Raw genomic sequence first — 25,469 nt, 5'->3', positions numbered from 1 at the left:
CGAATTTGCTATCCTTAGCAAGTGCGGTCGTGACATGTACGTATGTTTACTTTTGTCTACGGTTTTAATGGATCTATGCATTGTATGTCTTATATTCGCTTTTATACACTGCAATGTAAACTGTAGTCCTTATGAAAATTAGGCTACGGTTTATTAATGTTTTATAAAACCGTAGTAACATTATTAATGTTCACACCTATTTTAAAATGCTAAATACAAAACAAAATTAAAATACAATAAATTTTATTCCGTTCAAAATAAAAATATTTCATTAACAATCTTGTAGCAAGTAATACAAATTTCATACCTAAAATTAACAACAAAGTACCAAATATCAAGTACATATCATCAATTGATTTAAAATTGAAAATACCAAGTATGACATAGGTAAAGTAGAAATCTATCAACTAATCAAACATGATCGCGATAGAAAAAATTATCAATTGCTGCTTAATAGCAATAAGTTGTGCCCCAAGATGCAACTGATTATTTGCAATTTACTCCTTTTCAAGACCTTCCAAACATACTGTGACGATCCTTGGGCCAGGGGCATACAAGCAGATCGCATACAGGCCTAATACAATTTTGACTTACAAGGTACGTGTTCAAAAAAGAAGGGATTTAATTTTGCAATAAGAGGGGTGTATTCGTTCAGGATTTCTGGATTTTAGAAATCTACCGATTTTACACAGAGTCTTCATAATTCTACAGGAATCTATAAAGATTTTGGACGGATTTTAACAAGAATTGCTCGTGATTTTTCCAGATTTGAAATCAAAAAATAAGCGGTCGTTGCAAGCCCGTGAGCGCTGGACCGAGTCCCAGCGATCGCTGGATACTCGAAATTATTGTCAGCGACCGCTAGGTGCAACTAATAGAGATACAAGTATGGGTACATGCATGCGTAGCGCTTGTCCAGAATTTTAATTAGCACATGAAATGAAATATTTGGTCATTTTAATTAGCATACGAAAATAATATTTTCTTTATTTTCACCCTCTCCAATATTACTTTATATTCTTGGCCAGCGGGCGCTGGCTTCTTGAGCCGCGTCCGCTGGAACCCAGCCAGCGCTGGATAATTTGAAGATTTTCGAATTCTCATGGTTTGAGGTCGGATTTGTTCATGTGTATTTTTTGAACGAAATCAATGAAAATCATTCCAATTTTAAAATCCATAGATTATTATCTTTTTAAAAACATATTTTCTAACACCCCAAGCCACCTGGGCTAATATGCCTCACACATGGAAACCATCAATATCCAAAGAAAACAAAAGTTTACCTGAATTTGCTCTTTGTTTAATTCGAACTGTGATGTTGGAAATGGCTTCTTCTAAATGAATCCCAGAAAATTGCCCATGCTAGGGACTGTTTCATTTCATCGCCTAATAAATTTATCAGTACATAATATTTTCAAAAAATAAAAAATTAAAAAAAATCAAAGATTATTAACATACTATAGGATCACTTCAATGTCCTCTCCGGGAGCTTGGCCTATGCTAGATCCGTCATAGTTCCATCGCTAATAAGGTCAGCAAGAGTCTGCAAATGTGAAATACACCTTATCTCTTTAATTTTCTTAAATCAAGAAGAAATATTGTGTAATAAAAAGGTAAATCTTTAAGTGAATTTTATTATCACCCTCGCTTTGCTTCTAAGAATCTTAACAGTCAAAGATCCAGATTCTTGTTTACTTAACCAAAACAAACAGAAATAAGGAGAAGATGAAAAAAAACTGAAAATAAATAAATACACAAGTCAACATGAATTACGGAGACAAACAAACAAACAAATCGAACCGCTAAAAAACATATTAAGCTTATAAGAGATCAAAAGGAAGTAAATCGGTGCATCATCAAAATTCTTCGTACTCAATCCAATCAAACGTATCAATGTATCATCAAAAGATCTTTAAACTTGAAATCTACAAAGTATTGATTAAAATATGATATAATTACATTTCCCAACCTTTTCATCTTTTTCATCTATTGTGACTCCAAACAAAAAGATTTAATCAGCTGCACTCACCTGCAAATGGCTCTTGACATGAGCAATATTCAGCCCTTTGATGCCCATAAATTGAAGCACTAATTTTGGCCTAGCTCCTTCATCAAATAAAAACAAATATGAGATCAAAATTCAAAATGCTGAAAAAAAGTAGACAAAATGAAAATCTGACCGGCGTAGGGAGCACGCGGCGCGACGACGGAGCAAAACTGTCACGACCGGCCTTAATTAAGGATAATTAAGCCGGGAAAACCGTGACTAATGGAGGGAGATTAGAAGCGGGGTAGAAAGGGGATAATCAAACAAGGAAGGATCGCATTTCATCAATTAACAAAAGGGACATTTATAATATAACAAAGGTTTAGTCGTATAGACTCAAATAACTAGTAAGTTCAGATATCTCTGACTTAGCCAAAATAATATAAAACTTCTGAGTACGCAGCGGAATAAGGTTCTGATTACATGTATGAAGACATGTAACCCTAGAGTTTTTCATAGCATATAATATTGCGACAAAAGAGGATTTCACTCGTCACTTCATCACCATCGTCTACTGCTCAACCTGCACATTTAGAAATACATGCAGGGCTGAGTACAAAGGTACTCAGTGGGCACATATGCCTACTATGAAATATAACATGCTTCATAAAGATTTAAATTGTCATGCCATCATAAACAGTACAGCAAGGGGTTTTTCGCTAAAAAGGCCCAAGCTTACTAAATTCAGTTGTGATTCTTAAAGTTCGACTGCAGTCTAAGTTCTCTTGTAATCTATCATATCTGGAACTGTGTGCCGGAGAGGTGGCCACCTCTCACGGACACTTGACCGGCCAACCCGCTAGATGACTCACGGTCACTGGTGTACACTAGCCCTGGCAGGATAGCTATCAACTGCTCAAGACCCGAATTCGATTACATGATAAAAGTCACATCAGATAGATATCATACTGAAATTTAAATATTTTATGGCAAGACAATATTTGAAATAACTTCAATTAATTTAGTCATGAAATAACTTGCTTGAACGTAACATTTAAACTCATTTGATATATATGAAAGTAATGCCCACCTGTTAAAAACTTTCTGTGGTACAGTAGCTCCTTGACTGATTATAAATCTCGTGCTTGACCTTTATTACGAGAATATAAATAAGACATTGACTCGAGGAAAATTCTCAATTAATGAGAAAGCGTAATTAACTATGCATGAATCTGGTATGCATGAACTAATATTCAGAAATAATAATCAGGGAAATACTATTGTTAATCCAGGTTATCGGATTTAAACAAAAGCTAAGTCTCGTCTCATGATTCCGGATAATTAACTAAAATTAATCCGTTCTCTTCAGGGTGTTCTAATCCGTCGATTAAATAAATCCCGCTTCTCGTAGTCGATAGAAAATAATTAAATACTTCAGCTTATTCGCTTTATAAACTCATAATTAACCGGGCTTAATAATGAGAATTTGAAATGTTATGAGTTCGAATAATTAAAATGCTCAACATAAGGTAGCCCAATAATTAATTAAGCAGAAATGGGCCTGGATAGCTAAAATGAAAGGTCCAATTGAAATAATTCATTGGGCTTAGTAATTAAATAATTCTTGGCCCAAATGATTAAATAATAAATAGTTGGGCTCAAATAAATAAATCATGTAAGGTCCAACTAAATAAAATTTCAGTCCATAATTTAAAATTAGCCCAAGAATAGAATGAATTATTCTGAGCTTAAAATTAAATAAAACTCGGCCCAGCTGAAATATAAATGAGATTAGAATAATAGCCCATCGTAAAATAAGCATCAGCCCAATCTTTAAAATAATTCAAGCCCAATAGAAATAATGGGAATGGCCATTTAAATAAAAGACTGGCCCAATTCGAATTTAAGTGAAAGCCCAACCAATTAAATTGGAAGCTCAATTCATTTAAAAAAAACAAACTCAAGCTCAAATAATTCGGCCCAAATAATATAGATAAAGGCCCAATTCGAATTTAGATGTGAAGCCCAAGCTATTAAATAAAATCAAGCCCAAACTTTTTAAATAATATAGCCCAAATGAAATAAATCATCCAGCCCAACTCTTTTTAAAAAAATTTAGAGCCCAACAGTAAAATAATAAGAATGGCCCAACTGTAATAAAATAAATTAGGCCCAACTTAAATTAAAATCAGAGGCCCATACAGTAATTAAAATCGGCCCAATTTATGAATTATAAGGGGAGCCCAAAACAATTAAAAGATGAGGCCCAAAACAATTAAATTGGAAGCCCAATCTAAATAAATGGAAAGCCCAAATCTTAAAAACAATTACAGCCCAAATAAATAAATTTTGAAAGCCCAGCTTTCTCTCTTTCTCTCACAAGTATCGGACTCTCTCTCTCTTCTCAAGCCAAGGACCGACACTCTCTCTCTCTCCCTCAAGCCAGCCGCACGCCTCTTCTCCCTCTCACTCTCGACTCGCCTTCACACGAGGCGTCCGCCGCCGCGACTCCGGCCGGCGTCGACTGCCTCCGCGCCTAAGCCCGGCGTTCTCCTCCCTCTCCCTCTTAAAGCAATTCACGCCTTTTTCTCTCTATTCTTTCTCAAGGTCAGCCGCTTGGTCGGCCCTCCCAAAATTCCAGTCGGTTCCATCTTTTCCGGCCGTCCAGCCATCACTGCTCCGGTCAGCTTCGATCGGCGACGTATCCAACCCCGGCGTCGTCATCTCTCTCTCTCCTCAGGCAGACCCAGTCGAGCCCTAACTCAAGAAATCATCGCCGCTGTCGCTGCTACTCCTTCGCCCGGAATCCAGCAAGCGGTCGCCGTCTGGGAGCGGTTCGATCTCATTTCCCTTCTCTATATTTCCCCCTCCGACCTCTAGCCTTGGTTTCCAGAAAAGAGGAATTTGCTACTGTCGAGCGGCCGCTGCTCCGGCCCTGGTACCGGTCGGTTTCGCCCCCCCTCCAGTTCGGTATCGCCGTGGCTGCCGTCCTCGGGTCTTGATGAGATTGGGCGAGTTCGCCCCTGTCGTAGCTGTCTCAAACCGATCGAGGCAGTCAGCCATCCCCTCTCTTAAAAGCTAAGTCAAACTATTCTCCATAGTCGGTTCTTAACGTGAATTAGGCAAGGATAAGGTCTTTATTCTAGTTTTCATTCCCCAGTTGAATAGTCTATTGTGAAGGCAAGAAATTAATCTAGGTATTGATTGCTTCTGTATCATATGAATTCTCATTGCTTGTGGCTCGCGTGAAGAAATGTAATTACATATGAACTGATTTCTGTGCTTGTGACTTTGCTAAGTCCATAACCTATACTCATCTATACATTCAATATTTCTACTTAATCATGCTTGTTGGATGAAATGTAAATGGGATTCGAATGAAGGGAGCTTAGTATATACCTGTAATTGCTTGTTGTTGGTGGCTGTTTGTTGCTATTGAATTTAATGAGGAGATAGCTGAAATTTTCAGATGCTTATTGACATATGCAGGGGAATCAAGAATGGACTGGTGGAAAAAAACTTAAACCAAAGCTTACCTGTTCGAAGTTTGGCAGCAGGAATCAACGTACTTACTCTGAATTCTTGAAGAATGAATGATTAGTATGTTGGCTGAATGATAAAGCCTTTGGAGGTGGTGGTTTAAAGATTGATAGATAAATTAAGAAAAGGGGATTTGGTGGTGCACTTAAGTGTGCTAGCCACTAACGTAAAGAAATGTTAGAAAGGTGTAAAAGATAATGATAGTGGAGGCTTAGTTATTGTAGGGAAAAGAAAGATGTTGTTGTAGTGCTGGTGGTAATTATGCGTATATAGTGTGATGTCCTAATTGTAAATAATAATAAATCTTTGTATCTTGGTTACTCAGTGCATCTACTATTTAATCGCGTGTTTGCAATCAAATATTGGCTTCTGCTCATTATTCATGTATAAATTAAATACATAGATTTAATTCAATTCACAAGCCATTTAATATCTAGATTAAATCCGTAGATTTAATCTGCGTTGCAATCGGAATAATTTCTCGACTTCAAGTAGCACTAATAAATATAACTGCTTCTATTTCTTGATTAATAATTAACATGACTTTGCTAAGTCAGTTATAACTTGGAAATAATAATTATTGACTGCTTTAACAATATAAATTCAGGATCATAAGCTGAATTCATATCAGGATAATAACCGTTTTCATTCACTGATGAACAAAAATAAACACTCATTACTGGATTTAAAATATATAAAAGAGCGGGTCACTACAAAAACTGATGAGAGCAGAGTGAGGGGGTAGTAGCGATGACACTACTCGTCAGGCAGAGGAAGAAGGCGGCGGCGGTTTGAAGCAGACAGGCGGCAGAGGGATTACGACGGGTTTGAGGGGGGAAAGGGGCTAGGGTTAGAGTGGGTGGGTGGGAGGGACTTAGTGAACTGAAATTATAGTGGGTACGTTACGTACGTAGGAAGAATGAGCTATTTTGAATTGAAATTGACAGTATAAAATGTTAATAAATTCTTTGAAATTAAAATAAATATAGTGCGACTATTTTGTTGAAGTTTGTGATTGCTACTTAGAAGTCAGCTCCTTGAATTCTACTCCCTTCATTAGTTAATTTCTTATTTTTTATATATTTATATGTAATGTAATTTATTTTATTTAATATTAAAATAATTTTAAATAAAAGTAATAATTCTATTATAAATTATTTCTTATTTAAAATTTTTATTTTAAAAAAATTAAAAATTCATTTTAATAATTATTTAAATAATATTTAGATAAAAATTATTATACAATATAAATCCTTCTTCTGTATTTATAACAAATAAATTCATAGTTGTTAAATGCTTAAATGATTAATAAAAATTATTACAAAATAAATTCACTCTTTAAAATTTTACATGCAATGTAAATTATCTTATTTAATATTTAAATGATTTAAAAACAACTATGATATACAATATAAATTAATTATTTAAAATCTTTAATTTTTTTATATTTATAAATTATATCTTAATTATTATTTAAGTAATTATAAATAAAAGTCATTATTTAAAAATATAGATCATTCCTTTTTTATACTAATATAAAAATGGAACTATCACTACTACAAATTCTCTCATACTCTACAGTTTTAAATTGTAGAGTATGAGCATTCTGCACTATAGAGAATAGGTATGTAGAGAAAGACCCCCCTTTTTCTCTACGGTTGTAAAACCGTAGTCTATAGTTGACATAGACTACAATGGTCACGCACATAATCTACAGTCTTCACCTGTAGTCTACAGTATGCAATAGACTACACTTCTAAACCGGAGGCGATGGAGGCACTTGATCTGTGTTTGGGGGTGGCGCCGGCGACAACAAGGAGGGAGATGAGCTGGGGTTTAGGGAACGGGGCCTGGGGATGGGGAGGCGCTCGATGCTGTGGGAGGCGTGAAGGGTGCACCAGGACTAGGTGGGCGGTGGAGGGTGACGTTGGGGGTGAGGTCGGCGTCGGAGAGGGGAGAGGGGCAACCGCAGGTGCGGTTTTCCAGTGCTGGAGCGAGGGGTTTTTCAAATTTTTTTTTAGGAAGTCAATTTAATTTCTGGGCAAAACGACGTTGTTTTTCCCAGGTGTAAAAAATGTCACGAGTAATGCCATGTAATATTAAATATTGTCCACGTCATCGCCGATCAAACTTAAAAATAATAAAAAAATTTGTCGTGCGCAAATCACAACTAAATTAAAAGGTGATGTATTCTGGAACTATTTTTGAAGGTTGTGTGCAATATGCAAATCGGTGATAGTTCGTATATTTTCCGGCTATTAACCCATATAAAAACTATCACTACAAGAAAAATGCTAATAGACACCACTAAAAAGACACCGATTTTATGTTAAAAATGGTGTCGTAGGGTGAAAAACCGGTTTTATTATTATTATTATTATTATTATTATTATTATTATTATTGTTGTTGTTGTTGTTGTTGTTGTTGTTGTTGTTGTTATTGTTGTTGTTGTTGTTGTTGTTGTTGTTGTTGTTGTTGTTGTTGTTATTATTATTATTATTATTATTATTATTATGTGAGATTAAATTTATCAAAAAAAATTCATTAAAGAAGAAATAAAAATTTGTTTTTGAGTAATCTATACTATATTAAAATGAAGGTTTCAATTTCAAAACTGAGTGACAATTTTGTAGTTAGAATAAAATTGAAGGTTTATTTATAAGGTATACATATTTTTTTGTTTTTTTTTCTTTTACTTCTTATTTTTCTATTTTATTTCTTTTTTAAAATTATGAAATTCGATTAATTACAAAATATATATTTGATATGCATATCAAATTAAAGATCATGACAAAAGCTTTAATTTGATATATGTTATGTAAATATTGGATTTAAAATATAAAAATTATATTTATTTAAAGATTAAAACTTAAGAAAATTATCTCTCATCTCTCCTCTTTTTTTTGAATAAATCTATTTTTATTCAATTATCTTTTAACTTATATTGTTTTCCTTTTTTACAATATCAATTTTTATTAACATTCATTATTATTTATTTTTTTATATTAAACTAAAATATATTTATCTTAAATTATATTATTTTAATTATATTTAGAATTTTTATATATAATAGTCAAATTAATATCAATTTTTATATATAATAAAATATAAAAATATTTTTCGTGTGTTGAACGAATGCAAATGCTAGTCTCATATACGTGTGTAACACCCCGTATTTTTACCTTACTATTAATAGTATCGAGATACTATTAAGAGCTCTGAGAGTTTTGCACTAGCCTACCAACGATGAGAGGGAGTTATCGATAGATGGTAATGTAAGTAAAATTAGAGATGCTGATAGAATTGAGAAAGAGGTTAGAATTGAGTTAGAGATGTTGATTGAATTGAGTTGAGATAGAAATGCTAGAGATAGAGTCGAGGTAGTGAATGAGAGTCACTATAGAGAAGATTTAGTTTCGAGAGATGATTGGATTGACGATGAATGACGTGCGATTTTGATGTGATTTTTGTGTGAACTATTTAATTGATTATTACGTGACTTAATTGATACGTGTGTACTTATGATTAAGTAATTATTACTTTGTGATAATGATAGTATGTGAGATTGATTTTCATTGAATTCTCTCCAAGAATGAGATGAATATATATATTTTAACGATGAATAGTGATGTCATTATCGAGACGATCTTTCTTAACGGAATTTCTCAAAAATCTATTTTATGAGAATAAAGTGTGGGCTTTAGCAATAATTGCCTAAGTATTATTATTAATTTATGGCCACATGAGTGCATAATGTATGGTTTTGATTTAATTAGTGTATTATAGTACATGGTTTAATTTTCACCACGCATTCCTGAAGGATTATAGCTCCAATAGGATCGTTTCTCGGATATCTTAATTCACCATACAACGATTAATTCATAATATGCACCTATGAATTTAAGTGTTGCACATTGGAGTTAGAAACACTTACTTGTGAATTGTATGCAAAGGCTGTCAATGACTTAATTGAAAGACTCCAGTTCTGATCTTCTGAACTGTATCCCGCTCAACTCCCACCGTTGGATGGACAACGAGCTGTAAGAATTCCCAAGGACAAATCGGCCTTCTCAAAGTTGGTGCCCTTCTGCTGCTCTCTAAAACCCTAATATTGTGTGTGTCTTATTCTGAGAGCAGACAGCTGTATTTATAGACAAAATACAGTCCTAGGGCACCAATAACTGTGATGGGCGAAATTTAACTCCTACTAGGGCACAAGATACTTTGGGCCAGTTCAGGGACCAGATACAAGGAATAAAGATGGGCCTCTAATGAATTAATTTCTATGATCAGCCCAGATCATAATTAATTCATAAGTATTAATTCATTCCACTAGAGAATCAATACTGACTTACCCATTTATTGTCGGTGATGGGTCGGGGCTTGTATTTAGACTTATTTAAATCTTTGTATTTAAAATATCCGACATCCATTAATTAATTAGAGCTCTGACAGCTTAAATTAATTAATCTCTTTGTAATCCTTAAGCAGTACCACTCAAACTTTATTATTGCGCCTGAACTTAATCAACCTGCAGGGTTTAACGCAATAAATCTTATTGAGCTCCTTAAGGGGATGTCATTATCCTATACCAGATACGGGTACTAATACAGATAAACAAATATCATATATTGACCGCTATCACCCAAGATACAGAGTACTCAAGTTACTATATAACTCTCACCCATAGTTAGTAAAAGTGATACACGAATCAACATATATATTTGAAATCTTATTAGTATTAAGATTCTATTAAGTCACCGAGATCTTGATTCTTCACTTATGTCAGATAGAAGAATACATCTCACTGTGATCCTATCAATACGTTATGACGTACCAGTATAGACAAGTAGTCAAGACAAACTCCTTCCATCTATACTGCAGCCTAAATCAACGACTCGTCCTAGAGTCATTTCGGCTGTGATCATTTTATATCTTTTAAGGTTATTCCAATTATATGGTCTTCTGTGATCTACAACACACCATATAATCTACTTATATAGAGATAAAGGACATACATATGCAATCATGAACACAATCAGATAGGAGATTAAATAGTGAACACATGAATCATTGTATATAAGCATAAAACGTTCTTGCATTCAGTATACAAATCCAACAATTCCTACACTCTCACTTAATTATTTTAATCAATTTCACATGTGAGATTAAACAAGTGGCCAAGTGGATGGATTAGGCATTAATGGAACATTTAATGCATTATTAACTTAGGAAGTAAGTTAGGATTAAAACAAAATATTTTTCTCTCTCCCCACTTCCCCCTAGCTCACAACCCCCCCCCTCTCATCTCTCTTTCCCCCATTGATCCTCCATGAATGAAGAACATCAAAGCTTTTAGATCACCTCTACACTAAAGTCTACCATAAAAATCAACCTAAACACCTCTATTTCAAAGCAAAACCTAGAGAATAGAAGTTCCAAGCTTGAAGCATAGAAAGAGGATTTTCATTTCTCTTTGAACTACTTGAGTAAGTGTTTTAAATTCATGAATCTAAACTCTATAATGTGATATATGTGTGTAGATGGATGATTGAAGCAAGAAAACTCCCCTGCTTCATTTTCCAAAATTTTCGAAAATTAGGGCCTTTTCCCTTCAAAAAATTTTCTCTTTCTTTTCATGAATTGGAGGGAGATTAATACTATTTGGAGTGTATTAAGATGATTTGCATGTGTTTTGTTGTGCTTGGGAAAGAATTATGAAAATTTCTTTTGGTTAGTTTATCCAAATTTGGGAATTTTTGAGATTATGACTTAATTGATGAATTGAGTGTTTATATGAGCTATTGAGTTTGCTATGGTGATAATTGATGGATTGGATTGATGATTGGAAGTGATGGATGGAATTTGGAATGAGTTAGTTTGATGAAAATTAGGTATTTTTTTTACCTATGTGCTTGAAATGATTATGTGAATGCTTATATTTATGTTTGAGTGAGATAATTGCTTAGATCCAAGCTTTAATTGGTTATATGAGCATGATTAAAGATTTTCTACAAGGTTAGTGTTTAGCCCTATTTTGTGATGAATCTCTGAGTGTTTACGTGTTATATTGACTTTTGTTTTGGTCTCTTTCACTTAAGAGTTGAATGATTTGAGCTTTGTGCTAATTTTGTTGTCTCAGGATTTTGTGCTCACATTGATTGATATGTGGACAAACGTAAAGTCAGAATTTAGTTGAATGGTCAGAAGAAGAATCGAAGTTCATCGCGATACTAGTTCGTAGGCGAAAACGGATCTAAAATCCGACTTGAAACGAGGGAGAACGGACCAAAACAAAAATGCTGCGCATTGCAGTCTGCGAAAGGCATACACGGCGGCGCCGTATCACGGCGGCCGCCGTCCCACGGAGGCCTCCGTCCCTGGGCGGTCTGCAGTTACGTTTTTGAGGGTTTAAAACCCATTTTTTAGGTTTTTGGAGCCCACTCTCGACCAATCCAGCCTCCAACTCCATTTTTACTGTATTTTCTTAGAGTTTTGATAGGGAGAAACACATTAGAAACTCTCGGATTACGCTGGATCGTTGTTTCCTTTAATCAATTGTAAGTTCTATCTATTGATTTATCGAATTTTATAAGATTTCTTGGTTGTTCTTTTCCTAGATAATTGAATACATTTTGATAATGATATTTAGCATCGATTTATGCTTTGTTAATCTTATTGCCTAGTTAGTATAGTTAGATTGTTGGTTGATTTGTTAGAGTAATACTCCGTTGAAATTATGTTGCTTTTCGTTTACATGTTCCTTACGATAAATCATGATTAGTGTTTGCCATAGATTTTCATGCTTGTTTATTTCTCTTGCCTAGATAATTATTGCTTTATGATTTTGGATTTAATTATTGCTTTCTAGATTGTTAGATTAGAACCCTAGTTCTTTACGTTGTCTTATTGCTTTCTTTGCCTGCTTCCTATCTTTCGCCTAGATAGATTTATATGCTTTATTTTAATTACGCATTAGTTAATCGGAGAGAGAGTGTCAGACCCAACCTTCTGATTAGAGTGTTTAGGTTTATTTCCTATTTTCTGTGCGTAGCATGATCAGAGCCTTGTTTAGCCTTCCTTGAGAGACGACTTGGGTTAGCTTATTACACTAGGACGACCTCGTACGATTGCGAGTCAATCCCTTAGGTGTTTTGGGTTGAGTCAAATTTTGGCGCCATTGCCGGGGAGGGCTTTAGGCGTTTGGTTGTGCTACTTTGTTTTCCGTGTTTATTTTATTTTTATTTTTCCTCGGTTATTTTCTTTCTCCCACCGGTGCGTTTGATCTGTTTTGTTGAGTGTTGTGTTGCTAGGGAGTTAAAGTCTTAACAGGAATTTGGCATTCTACTTGACAACATTCACCGTGCACGCGAGGTGCTTGAAGCCTAGGAGAGGGTAACGAGTCTCTTTTATCTAGCGTTGGAGTTGAGAAGATGGCAGGAAGAAATTTGCAGTACATGGGGGATTTTACCCGGTCTGTCATAGAGGTCACGAACTCAGCTATTGTGCTCCCCACTGCAGTCAGGAATTACAACCTGAAGCCCAATGATTCAAGTCTACTCCCCCTCTTTTATGGGCTGCCGAATGAAGATGCCCTGCAGTTTATCCGGGACTTCTGCACCCAAGTGCAAACTTTTCCACTGTTGGAGATCACAGAAGATCAGCTGAAGCTTAAATGTTTCCAGTATGCACTTAAGGATCGGGCAAGGACTTGGCTTCTCTCCTTACCGCCTAGTTCTATCACTACTTGGGGAGAGGTCTATGAGAAGTTTATGTTGAAGTTCTACCCAAATCACAAGACACAAGAGATTAGAACTCAAATCATGAACTTTGTTCAAGGAGCCGAAGAGCCACTTCATGAGGCTTGGGAGAGATTCCAGGAGCTCCTCCGCCAATGCCCGCAACATCAGTTAACCCCAGTGATGTTGATGCAACTCTTTTATGACGGGTTGCTGCAGACTTCTCAATTTATGGTGGATAGCACGGCAGGAGGCAACATTGCCCGGAAGACAGCTGATGAACTCAAGGAGATCTTCAACATACTTGCCGAGAGTTCCCAACAAAAGTCGGTAAGAGGAAGGAGGGTTGAAGCTATTGCAGTAGCTCCAAACAATGAGCTTCAGAAGCAAGTAGCGGACTTGATGAGGCAAGTACAACACCTCAGGATGAACCAGGTGGAGGCTCCCCCCACTCACGCACCACCAGCAGAAGGTTGTGGCATATGTGGTGAATATGGCCATGGAGCCAACGAGTGCCATAGGATGGGCGAGCGCACTTATGAAAGAGGAGTAGAAGTCTTTGCTGCACAAGGGTATTCGAGTAGGCAAATCCAGGGTCACATGCAAGGACACGGGCAGAGTTCTCAATACTGTCAATTCCAGCAGCCTATGGGTTATCAGAACCAACAGCAGTTCTACCCACCTCAGCAGCACCAACCTCCAGGCCCCTTATTTGAAGATCAGATGCAAGCTTTCATGCAAGCTAGCAAACAGGCGATGGAGGATCAGAGTGCCACCATCAAGCGCCTCGAGACTACAGTTGGGCAACTAACAGGAGCCTTGAATCAGCTGCAGCAACAACAGCCAACAAGGAAGTTCCCAGACCAGGACAAACAACCGCATCAAGCTCATGCAATGGCGGTAGTCAAGGAAAATGCCCCAATAACCATGGGGAAATGGAGAAGCAAAACCGTGGAAGCAATCAAGGCTACCCAATGTCCCAGTGAACCACTGCCACCTGTCACTGTTGCACCAGACCAACCACCACCCAAGCAAGGAGATCCAGGTAGCTTTATTTTTGATATTAGCTTAGGTGGGGTCGAAAAGGTTTTTGGAATGCTTGATTTGGGCGCGGCAGTCAATTTGATGCCGCTTGATATTTTTGAGAAATTGGGTAATGAAGAGCTGAAATGCACAAATATGAAGATAGAGCTAGCTGACGGCTCTATTAGCAGCCCACGAGGCCTTGTTGAAGATGTTGAGGTTGTTGTGAGGGGGATTAGAGTTTTGGCTGATTTTGTTGTCCTTGATGTGGGAAAAGGGATTAGAGGAGAGAATGGGCATCTTGTTTTGCTTGGCCGACCTTTTATGGCCACCACCCATACTCGTATTGACGTGAGTACTGGAAATTTGAGTATGGCGGGGGCAGAGAGGTCTGTAACTTTCTCTGTTTTTGATAAGAAATCTCCTACTCATACCCCCTTATTGCAAAACTGCTCTTATGTTGAGACTTTTGATGTTTTGGATGAGGACTGTATTGTGCAGGACTTTCTTTATAAGTTACAGGAGGAGGACGAGATTGTGGAAGAATTCCTTGCTAACTTGCAGGATGAGGCTGACATTGAGCAGGAATTTCTGAAAAAACTGCAAGAGGAAGATGATATAGAGCAAGACTTTCTGTGTGCCTTGCTACTGGAAGAGAAGCTTGAGGAGGTTGTGTCACTCGATCTCCTTGGATGTGTGGATACAGGACCATCTCATGATATGAGCATGGAGCGCTCATTTGGCGGACCCGCAGCTGCAATTCAAGAAGACGTGTTTACACAGGCACTTAAGCAGCTGACGCTTCAATCGGATTTTGGTTAAGGGATCCTCTTAGTCGGGCTGGCGACTTAAAAACTAGCGCTGCATGGGAAGCAACCCATGTTTTTCTTGCTTTCCCTTGTTTTCGTTTTTCTTTCGTTTTGTTTGGGTTTGTGTTTCTATTTTTCTGTTGTTTGGTGCAGGTTGGTGCGTTGGAGATTATTTGTTCTTTGGATGAGAGATAGGCAGACATCGTGGGAAACTACGGCTCGCCACTTGGATCGATATTCAGGGAAGTTTTTCTCTTTCACCCCTCTTTTCGCGAGCACTGAGGACAGTGCTAGATTTTAAGTGTGGGGGGGGGTGTTTGTTGATCCTATGGGTGCCTTTTTGTTGTGTTTTTGGGCTTTCTTGTGTGGGGCAAATGGTCTCCTTTATCTTGATTGTTGTTTGGCTTCAAGTAATAATGCACACTTTGATGATTTGTTCACAAGTAAATTTCATGAATTGTGTTGGCTTGGTTGCTATCTTTGTCTCTCAGGCTATGCATATTCCTCACTTGATGTAAGTTGTTTAATGTTTTGGATGCAACACCCTTATGAGCTATTCTTGACGTGATTTGTCCGGTAGATGCTAGAGGGAGTGTTTTCATTGTGATAGCCTGCGATCTTATCCCTTGAGTTTGAATGTTGGTTTGTTGTGAAGTTTTCTATAGCTCTGGGTCTCTGCTCCTCTGACGGTAGTGTTATGAGCATGGAAAACCACGTGAGAACATTTTGGATTACCTCCAAAAGTGTTGATCTCACGAAAGTTGGCCCATCTATTGAGAATGGAATAACATCACCTTGAAAAGAAAGATGTATAAAATTATATTTGGTTTGATTGTTTATCATCTTCAAGGAAAATGGGATTTGATTATAAAGGCAATCACATTAGGAAATTCACCTCTAGCGGAGAATCGGGTCTGATCGGATTGAATTGTATCATGTGGTTGTTGCTTCTTAAAATCTTAACAATGAACATCTCGTGAGGAATGTAATGGCTAAGAGACTTTGATTGGTTGGAGATGTGAATGGTGAGGAAGGTTTTCTTGCGAACTATCATTTGGTGGTGTGACTTTGCTTGAGGACAAGCAAAGGATCAAGTGTGGGGGGGTTGTTTAGCCCTATTTTGTGATGAATCTCTGGGTGTTTACGTGTTATATTGACTTTTGTTTTCGTCTCTTTCACTTAAGAGTTGAATGATTTGAGCTTTTGTGCTAATTTTGTTGTCTCAGGATTTTGTGCTCACATTGATTGATATGTGGACAAAAGTAAAGTCAGAATTTAGTTGAATGGTCTGAAGAAGAATCGAAGTTCATCGCGATACGAGTTCGTAGGCGAAAACGGATCTAAAATCTGACTTGAAACGAGGGAGAACGGACCAAAACAAAAACGCTGCGCATTGCAGTCTGCGAAAGGCATACACGGCGGCCGCCGTCCCACGGCGGCCTCCGTCCCTGGGCGGTTTGCAGTTACGTTTTTGAGGGTTTAAAACCCATTTTTTAGGTTTTTGGAGCCCACTCTCGACCAATCCAGCCTCCAACTCCATTTTTACTGTATTTTCTTAGAGTTTTGATAGGGAGAAACACATTAGAAACTCTCGGATTACGCTGGATCGTTGTTTCCTTTAATCAATTGTAAGTTCTATCTATTGATTTATCGAATTTTACAAGATTTCTTGGTTGCTCTTTTCCTAGATAATTGAATACATTTTGATAATGATATTTAGCATCGATTTATGCTTTGTTAATCTTATTGCCTAGTTAGTATAGTTAGATTGTTGGTTGATTTGTTAGAGTAATACTCCGTTGAAATTATGTTGCTTTTCGTTTACATGTTCCTTACGATAAATCATGATTAGTGTTTGCCATAGATTTTCATGCTTGTTTATTTCTCTTGCCTAGATAATTATTGCTTTATGATTTTGGATTTAATTATTGCTTTCTAGATTGTTAGATTAGAACCCTAGTTCTTTACGTTGTCTTATTGCTTTCTTTGCCTGCTTCCTATCTTTCGCCTAGATAGATTTATATGCTTTATTTTAATTACGCATTAGTTAATCGGAGAGAGAGTGTCAGACCCAACCTTCTGATTAGAGTGTTTAGGTTTATTTCCTGTTTTCTGTGCGTAGCATGATCAGAGCCTTGTTTAGCCTTCCTTGATAGACGACTTGGGTTAGCTTATTACACTAGGACGACCTCGTACGATTGCGAGTTAATCCCTTAGGTGTTTTGGGTTGAGTCAGTTAGTTTGACTAAAATTTAGACTTTTTAATTTATGAGATATATGTTTGAATTGGATATGATTAATTGATTAAAAGCATGTCTAGACTAAGTATCCATGATCAATTTGACTAATTGTTGTATATATGTGAATTCACTTGAGTTTAGTTTACTAAAATTTGGATATTCATGATTTATGAGATCCCTACTTAAATTGATGATGTTTAAGGATTTTCACTTTCGGGTTTGCCTTAAAAAGGTTTTAACGAGGCTCGGCCTTTAGTTTGCTTTTCTGTGCTCTCAATGGTTTTTTTTAGGTTCCCTTTCTTTCTTTTTTCTTTTTAATAAAATCTCAATTTAATTAATATCTTATTTAGAGCCTATATAGGACCATGGCATAAATAGATTGTGAATTCTCAATGAATTGTAAATTTTCACTGAGTTTAGTTTGTGTGTTTACATGAGATCTCCCATATGCGATGAGTTGAGTGTTAAATGTGAACATATATGGCTATGTGATGATTATTTGAGTTTATATATGCGATATGAGATGAAACGAGGGGAGAAGTCTAGTTTGATTTTTCTTAAATCGTATGATCGTATATTTATGTTCTTGGGTGTTATAAGAGTTTAATTTGAATTTTTGAGAATTTTTCATCAAAGGAGTTTGGAGATGAGGCTTTTGCTTTTATGTTCAAGTTTGGAGCTATTTTGAGACGCCACTGACCTATTGTTTACGATGGGTTTTGTTACCCAAAAGTCTTGAAATTTTATGATGAGTATATACGAGAGTCTTGAATTCCCTCGTAAAATTTCAAGTCATTTGGACATCGTTTACTATTTTTATAAAATGTAAAACTCCAACTGCAACTTTCAACCGAAAATTATGAAGAACAGAACCTAGAGACACATTTTTCAGTGGCTTTCCGTAAGGTTTCACCTTCCAAATTTTTATGATAAAGCGGTTATTGTGTTACCTAGCTACCTGCCAAATTTCAAGCCATTTAGGAAAATTTTACTATTTTTCAAAAATCGAAACTTGCAGTTGCGCAAAACTACCGAATATGGTAGACTGTAGGAGAACGGTCATATCTCTCAAATCACTTGGAGTTTTTCAACCTACTTAAAAACAAAAATGAAACTAGACTCAAAAGGGTTTTCATTGATATGAGTCTCGAACCCAGGAGAGGTCTAAGATGAAATGGACTGAATTTTTGGTTTGAGAAAGTGCAGAATGACGTTTGTGTGTGATAACTTATATATATGTTTCTATGTACCTTATGTGTCTATGTGTTTCTATGTACTTGATTGCTATTAATCTAGCCCTATTTGAGTGATAAGTTGAGAATAAGATTAATGTTTATTAATATAGTAATTAGTTATAAGATAGAGATAAGTCGAAGTGTGATTATGATGAGTGTTATAATAGGATTAAGGTTAGTTTTTTAGAAATGAAGTTTCTGACTAGTTCCTCTAACTTGTCTCATGATTTATTACGATGATGATATCTGAAGATACCAGTCGAGGACACAAGGGAGATCACCCCGAGTACCACTTGAAGTAAGCTAAGCTTATTAGGTGTGCATTACTTTGACTACTACTATTATATGATTTTTCAAATGATAATGATGATATGATTTGATAAATGTTTTGAGATGAATTATGATTTGAACTAATTGACTTGCCAAATTTTAATGATGAGCTTGTATGTTACACTCTACCGATGGGATGAATTCGGTCCTGCCTCAAGCGGGATTTGTGCACAGAGGTGACTGTGAGCCGTCTATCGGGTCGGCCGGTCACGGTACTCGAGAGGGAGGCCTACTTCTCAGTACCTTAAATGATGAATTGTAGATGTGGTACATACATGTTGAGTATTTTGATTGCACAATCGTTCGTTTGTTTACTATGACGCTTATGTTTGGGATTCGGCTTTCACCGGTTTATTTATACTAAAATCCCTGTGATCTGCTTAAAACTGTGGCAAGTTCAATCTATAGCTCTATTGAGAAAGTTTCAGTTATTTTTCGGCTTATGTCCACTGAGTATTCTGTACTCAAGCCCTGCATATATTTCTAAATGTGCAGGATAAACAAGGATGGAGGATGGTGTGGTGTTGGCGGGGTTGTTGTTTCGGATGTTTATTATCTACCGTATTTTCATTTCATATGGTAGTATTTTGATTTTAGAGTTTGTTTTAGACTTAATCAAGTGATATAATATGTCTCCATACATATAGTCTAATCACCTTTTGCTGTGATACTCTGCATAATATAAATCCTTGTAAATATTGAGTTATGCCTGCTTTGTAAATGATGACGAGAATCCTCATACTTTGGCTTTTATAAAGATGTCGATGTTTATGTCTTGAAGGGTTATTATGTTGCTAGAATTAGCATGATTTGTTATTTGCTTCCGTCTATTGTTGAGTTTAGTTTTCACAACCTTCATTCCTTCATTTTATTTAGTCGTAACGATACCCGGTCTACGCTATCACTGACTAGACGGTGGGCTGGTGTAATTTACTAAGGAAAATACTATCATTATACATAAATTAAAAGTGTCCTTCAAATATAAATGTAGTATCATTTATTAAAGTAGATAATGTAATTTACTAAAGAAAATACTATCATTATACATAAATTAAAAGTGTCCTTCAAATATAAATGTAGTATCATTTATTAAAGTAGATAATGTAATTAACTAAGATAAATATTTTCTTATACATAAATAAAAAAATGTTATTTAAACATAAATATAGTATCATTTATTGTCTACAAAATGTAGATAGTGTAATTTAGTAAGAAAAATAGTATAACTAAATGACACTTTTAATGTGTTAAGAAATTAAATAAAAACTGAAAAAATGAAAGAAACTAAAAATATAAAAAAGCCGAAAAGAAAAAAAAAGAAACTTAAAAATAAAAACTGAAAAGAACGAAAAACAAAAGAGAATGAAACTGAAAATTATACTTTTAAAGAAAAATAAATAAAATTACGCAAAAAAAAAATAGAAGAAAACTGAAAGAACACAAAGAATAAAAAAAAATTGACACTGAGAGAAAATAGCACCTCATCTGTTAATCAAGAGAAAAATAGCGCCTCCACAGCAACGGAAAGCCAGTTGAGCTATATGTATAAAATGCGATTTTATTAAAAAGAAAGAAATACCTAGAACCCTTGAAGGCACAAGAAGCCAACTAAGGGCCGAGCCTCATTAAAACCTTTTTACGGAAAACCCAGAGGGAAAAACCGTAAAAAGGAAAAAGAGTACCCGTCTACGAACGGAAACAAAAGGAAAAAAGGGGGAAGAGCGGAAGGGAAAGTTTTCGGAATTCCGGCCTAACCATCGTCCCCAAACAAACCCGGCTCGCACCCCAACAAAACAAAACGAAAACAGGCTAAAGGCCGGTAAGACGCCGTCGCCAAAAGCCAAACAGAAGAAGCTAAGCGGCCGGTTAGACGCTGTCGCTGTTAGCAAGACCGAAACCAAGAACCAAACGAAAACTAAAGGAAGAGAACACGGCCGGTTAGATGTCGTCGCCGTGAACTTCCCAAAACCACTAGACTCAAAGAACAAACAGGCAAGGTGAGAACCCGGCCGGTTAAACGCCGTCGCCGGTGTCACCTCACAGAACACAACAAGAAAAACAGCACACAACACCAAAAAGAACGTCCAAGAGGACCAAAGCCAAACATAAGACATCCCCCGCCCAAAGCAGCAGCAGGGCTCCTTACCACCCGACCCCATTGTACGCCCGCCAGGTGCTCGACAGAAGGCTGGTGTGAAACCAGCAGCCAACCAACCGCAGCCAACAGCAGAACCCTCCACCGCGCCAACCTCTTCCTTTCCAACCGAAGGACCAGTACGGCCGGTAAGACACCGTCGCCGTGTATCCCCAGAGGGCAGGACCGCGCGCAGAGCCAGAGCGCAGAGCATCGTCGCCAAAAACCCACCACTTCCACGACCGAAAGCAACCCCACGCTCCGGCAGCGTTCCCCAGGTGTTCGACAAAATGCCAAACACACCATCGCCAATCTTTCCCCTCTTCTCCAAGTACATCCAACCCAAAACAAAAAGGCTAGATACGACGAGTGTGACTGTGCGAAGACATGTCCAACCGCACCGCCTCCTTAATTTCATCAATCTAATGAGGCCACCATCCTTCCCGGCGATCCGAATGGGCCATGCTGTCCGCAGCCGCATTCCCTTCCCTATAATTGTGCGTAATGGTGAACGTAAAATCCTCAAGTCGCGTGAGAGTATCCATCCAATAATTCCTAAATCTCCAAGGCACATCCATGCATCTTCTCTGTAACAAATTCACCACGTAGGAGGAGTCAGCCTCAAGCCACAAGCGGCGCCATCCTCGATTGTGAGCGATGGCGATGGCAGTGATTACCCCGAGAAGTTCAGCCTCGAACGCGAAACCAGTGCCGCCCTTAATATAAAAACAACCACAAACGTCAGCTTTATGGTCTCGAAAGACCCCACCAGCAGAAATAAGACCCGGCGCTCCAGAGGCAGAACCATCCGTGTTGACTTTGATCCAATCGATGTCAGGCGGCCACCAATAAACAGAGATGTAATCTGAGGGGGGGGAGCGGGTCTAGACTTCACTCCGAGACCGCGAAGAGTAAGATAATCACTCCAAATATTATTCATAAACCCGAGCTTCTTAATGCAATCCGTCTCCTTATAAACCACCTTAATAAACTTCACAACCGCAACCGCGCTAAACGTTTGATCTTCAAAGATAACATTGTTGCGACTCGTCCAGATAATCCAAATAAGGCTGATAACACCGATCTTCCAGAGCTTTTGTAAGAGGGAACTGAACGTGGTATTCCAAGCGAAAGAAAGGAAGGAATAAATATCCGGAGAATCCAAAAGTTCGCTTTTCCCAAACCAATCAAGAAAGGTCTGCCAAATGGTAGCCACCATCCGACATTGCCAGAAAATGTGATCTATAGACTCAGCTGCCTTCCAACAGAGCGGACAGACATTAGGAGTTGTCAATCCTTGACGTCTCAAGCAATCCACCGTAGGCAATCTCCCGTGGATAAGACGCCAGCAAACCAAGGAGCGACGTACCGGAATGGCAGGATCCCAAATCCACGACCCCCAAGCCACCCTAGGATATCGGCGGTTAATATGAGCAAAGGCAAGAGACGAGGTGACGTTACCATGTATCGAAGGTTTCCAGAAACAAGTATCCTTTTCACTGCTCATCGGAAGATGCAGGATGTCACAAACAACCTCAGGAAAATTCGAAACAAAATTCTCCGAGAAATGCCAAGAGCCCTCAAAGAAATAATCGGAGACCGTGTAAGTGAGCCTCTCGAGCAGATAACCGAGGATACCCAACTTATCGCTTAGTCTATACCCAAGCCAGTTGTCAGTCCAAAACAGAGTGGATCGACCATCACCAATCGCCGTGTAAGAATTATTCACGAGGTCAATCACCTCCTGTTTTAAACCAATCCAGATGGAAGAATTTGCCATATTTTTCTTCGCATACCCGTGAGAAGTGAGATATCGTGAAGTAATAATGTTGGAGGCAAGGGTGTCCCCTTTGATCACATTCCACGCCATCTTCATGGGGTAACTTCTGTTCATCAGAGAGAAGGACCGAATGCTAAGACCGCCCTCCTCAAGCAATGATCCCATTTAACAGCACAAGAGGCCTTCTTCTCCTTGTCACCTGTCCATATAAAATTTCTGCAATTCCTATCCAACTCACGGAGCAAAGATTTCGGCCAGCGAAACACCATCATGGTATATATGATCGAACTCTGGATCACGGATTTAACAAGGCACATCCGACCTGCCATTGAGAGATTAAGACCAGCCCAACGAGAAAACTTTTGCACAATTTTATCCTTTATCCCCATAAAATGCGCAGCACGAGGGCGTCCCACAAAAAGAGGGGCACCCAAGTAAGTAACCTGATCTCCACCTTGCGTGAAACCCAAAACGCTATTGATGCCTCTCTTCATGGGGGTTGTAACTCCCTGCGCGAAATAAATGCGCGACTTCTCAAGACTACAGATTTGACCCGATAAACTGGCATAGTAATCAAGGATATGTTTAAACTTCTTGGCATTGCGAACCGAGGCCCGACAAAAAAGTAAGATGTCATCCGCATAAAGCAAGTGAGTCGGAAAATCCATGCTCCTGCTATAACTCATCGGAATTAAATGGCGCGAAGTCACACAATTTAAGAAAAGGTGGCTGAGAAAATCCTCCGTGATCCCAAAGAGAATAGGCGAAAGAGGATCACCTTGACGAACTCCTCTTGTACAAGCAAAGTAACCGCTGAGACGCCCATTATAAAGAATAGAAATTCTTGCGGAGCGGAAAATAATAGCAATCCAAGAAATGAAAATGTCCTGGTAACCCAACACGCGGAGCATCTTCAAAATGAAATCCCAGCTCATAGTGTCGAACGCCTTCTTGATATCAATTTTACACGCCATGTTAGATTTTCGGGTCGTGCGGTTCATACAGTTGAAGCCCTCAGAACCCAACATGATACAGTCGTGGATAGAACACCCACCAATAAACCTAAATTAATTAGGAGAAACCGTTACTGAAGCCACTTTATTTAAAAGAACCGCCAAAATCTTGGAGATGATCTTGAAAAAGAAGTTCGAGAGGATTATCGGTCGAAGATCCGACACCGTGGAAACCGAATCCGATTTCGGGATCAAGATGAGAGTATTAACATTGCATCCATTCGGCATGTATGAATTGAGGAAAAAACAACGTACCGCTCTAATAATATCCTCTTTAATAATATTCCAGCACGTGTGATAGAACATGCCGGCAAAGCTATCAGGGCCTGGGGCGCTGTGGGCGTCCATATTAAGGACCGAATTAGAGATCTCCAAATCCGAGGGAATCTCTATCAACTCTTTATTCTGCTCCAAAGAAACCTGCAGATCAATATTAGCTTCCAGATGAGCCAAATCAATCTCATCCGCTTCCCCTTGCGAGAACAGCGTAGTGAAGTGATCCACAATGTGAGATTCAATGGCAGATTGATCGTACTCAGCCACACCATCGATGTCAAGATGGCTGATCATCAAGCCAGAGTGGCAATACTTCAGCATTCTGTGAAAGAACGCAGTGTTCCTATCGCCGTCATTAAGCCAAGCAATCCGGCTTTGCTGCTGCATGTGAACATTTTTTCTAGAGAGCATCGTGCTTATCTCCGCTTGTTTCGAGATCTCCTCATCGAAATAGGAGTCCGTGTACCCTTCACGAGAAATACAACCCTGAATTCTGAGTAAATCGTTTTGCAGATCAGCAAGTTTCATGTCCACGTGACCAAACCCAGTTTTATTCCAAGCACGGAGAACTCCCTTAAGCCGCTTAAGTTTCAGCATAACCATGAGGATAGGGCAAGGCGTGTTGACACTCTCTTTCCAGGAAGTTCCCACAACCTCCAAAAAATCCGGATGGGCAGTCCACATATTCAAGAACCGAAACAATTTCCTCCCAGGAGTTGTAAGCGAGTTGCAACGGAGCACAATGGGAGAGTGATCGGAAGAGGTTCTGGGGAGCACTTGAGTGATGACCGAACTCCAAAGATCAGCGAAGGTAGGAGAGATAAGCGCCCTGTCCAACAGGGACTCCACATGCGTTGGCAAGAAGCGTCGGCCAGACCAAGAGAACTGAAGGCCAGTGGATTGAGGTTCAAGAAAACCCGTATCATCTATAAATCTGCAAAACTCTGAACAAGAAGCACGGGAGGGCATAACCGAGCTAAAACGCTCATGCGCTCCTTTAACCGCGTTAAAGTCACCAATGAAGAAAGTTTGACCATCTACAAAATGAAGAAGATCATACCAAAGATCTCGCCGGAGGATAGAGTCGTTAGCACCATGAACCACGGCAACCCTGAAGTTGATATTCTGCCATAAACAGTCAGAAACAATAGCCTGTTCCGAGGAGAAAATAATATTAGTAACCACCGTCGGTTGCGCAAGGAACCAAATATTAGGCCAACGAGGCGCCCTACAATTCTGGTGCCGAGGAGAAAGATTGAGAGAGTGCCAGTAATTGTTCGAAACTTTGTGAAGACCCTTTTTGGGTTCAATGATACCAACGACAATCGGGGAGAAGGAGCGGCAATGCTCCTTCATGAGCTG

General features: G+C 38.2%; 1 protein-coding gene and 1 long non-coding RNA gene across 2 annotated transcripts; both read right to left on the bottom strand.

Annotated features, from left to right (window-relative positions):
* Nucleotides 1–226: 226 nt before the first annotated feature.
* LOC131007034 (uncharacterized) lies at nt 227–6,448 on the bottom strand. The gene is made up of 4 exons (XR_009095865.1): nt 6,242–6,448; nt 2,181–2,217; nt 2,030–2,106; nt 227–1,543 (listed from the first exon to the last, which is right to left on the bottom strand). It is a non-coding gene; the product is annotated as an uncharacterized LOC131007034 (long non-coding RNA).
* Nucleotides 6,449–23,885: 17,437 nt separating this feature from the next.
* LOC130999897 (uncharacterized) lies at nt 23,886–25,463 on the bottom strand. The gene has a single exon (XM_057925630.1). It carries the CDS (start codon nt 25,461–25,463, stop codon nt 23,886–23,888), a length of 1,578 nt encoding a protein of 525 aa, XP_057781613.1.
* Between the last annotated feature and the right edge of the window lie 6 nt (nt 25,464–25,469).

Source organism: Salvia miltiorrhiza, chromosome 1, assembly GCF_028751815.1.
Source record: "Salvia miltiorrhiza cultivar Shanhuang (shh) chromosome 1, IMPLAD_Smil_shh, whole genome shotgun sequence".
NCBI lineage: Eukaryota > Viridiplantae > Streptophyta > Magnoliopsida > Lamiales > Lamiaceae > Salvia > Salvia miltiorrhiza.
This window is presented reverse-complemented; position numbering and strand designations above follow the sequence as displayed.

Bases quoted from the DNA above. Each gene is read 5' to 3' on its own strand.
- LOC130999897 (XM_057925630.1), bottom strand. From the start codon at position 25,463: ATGAAGGAGCATTGCCGCTCCTTCTCCCCGATTGTCGTTGGTATCATT.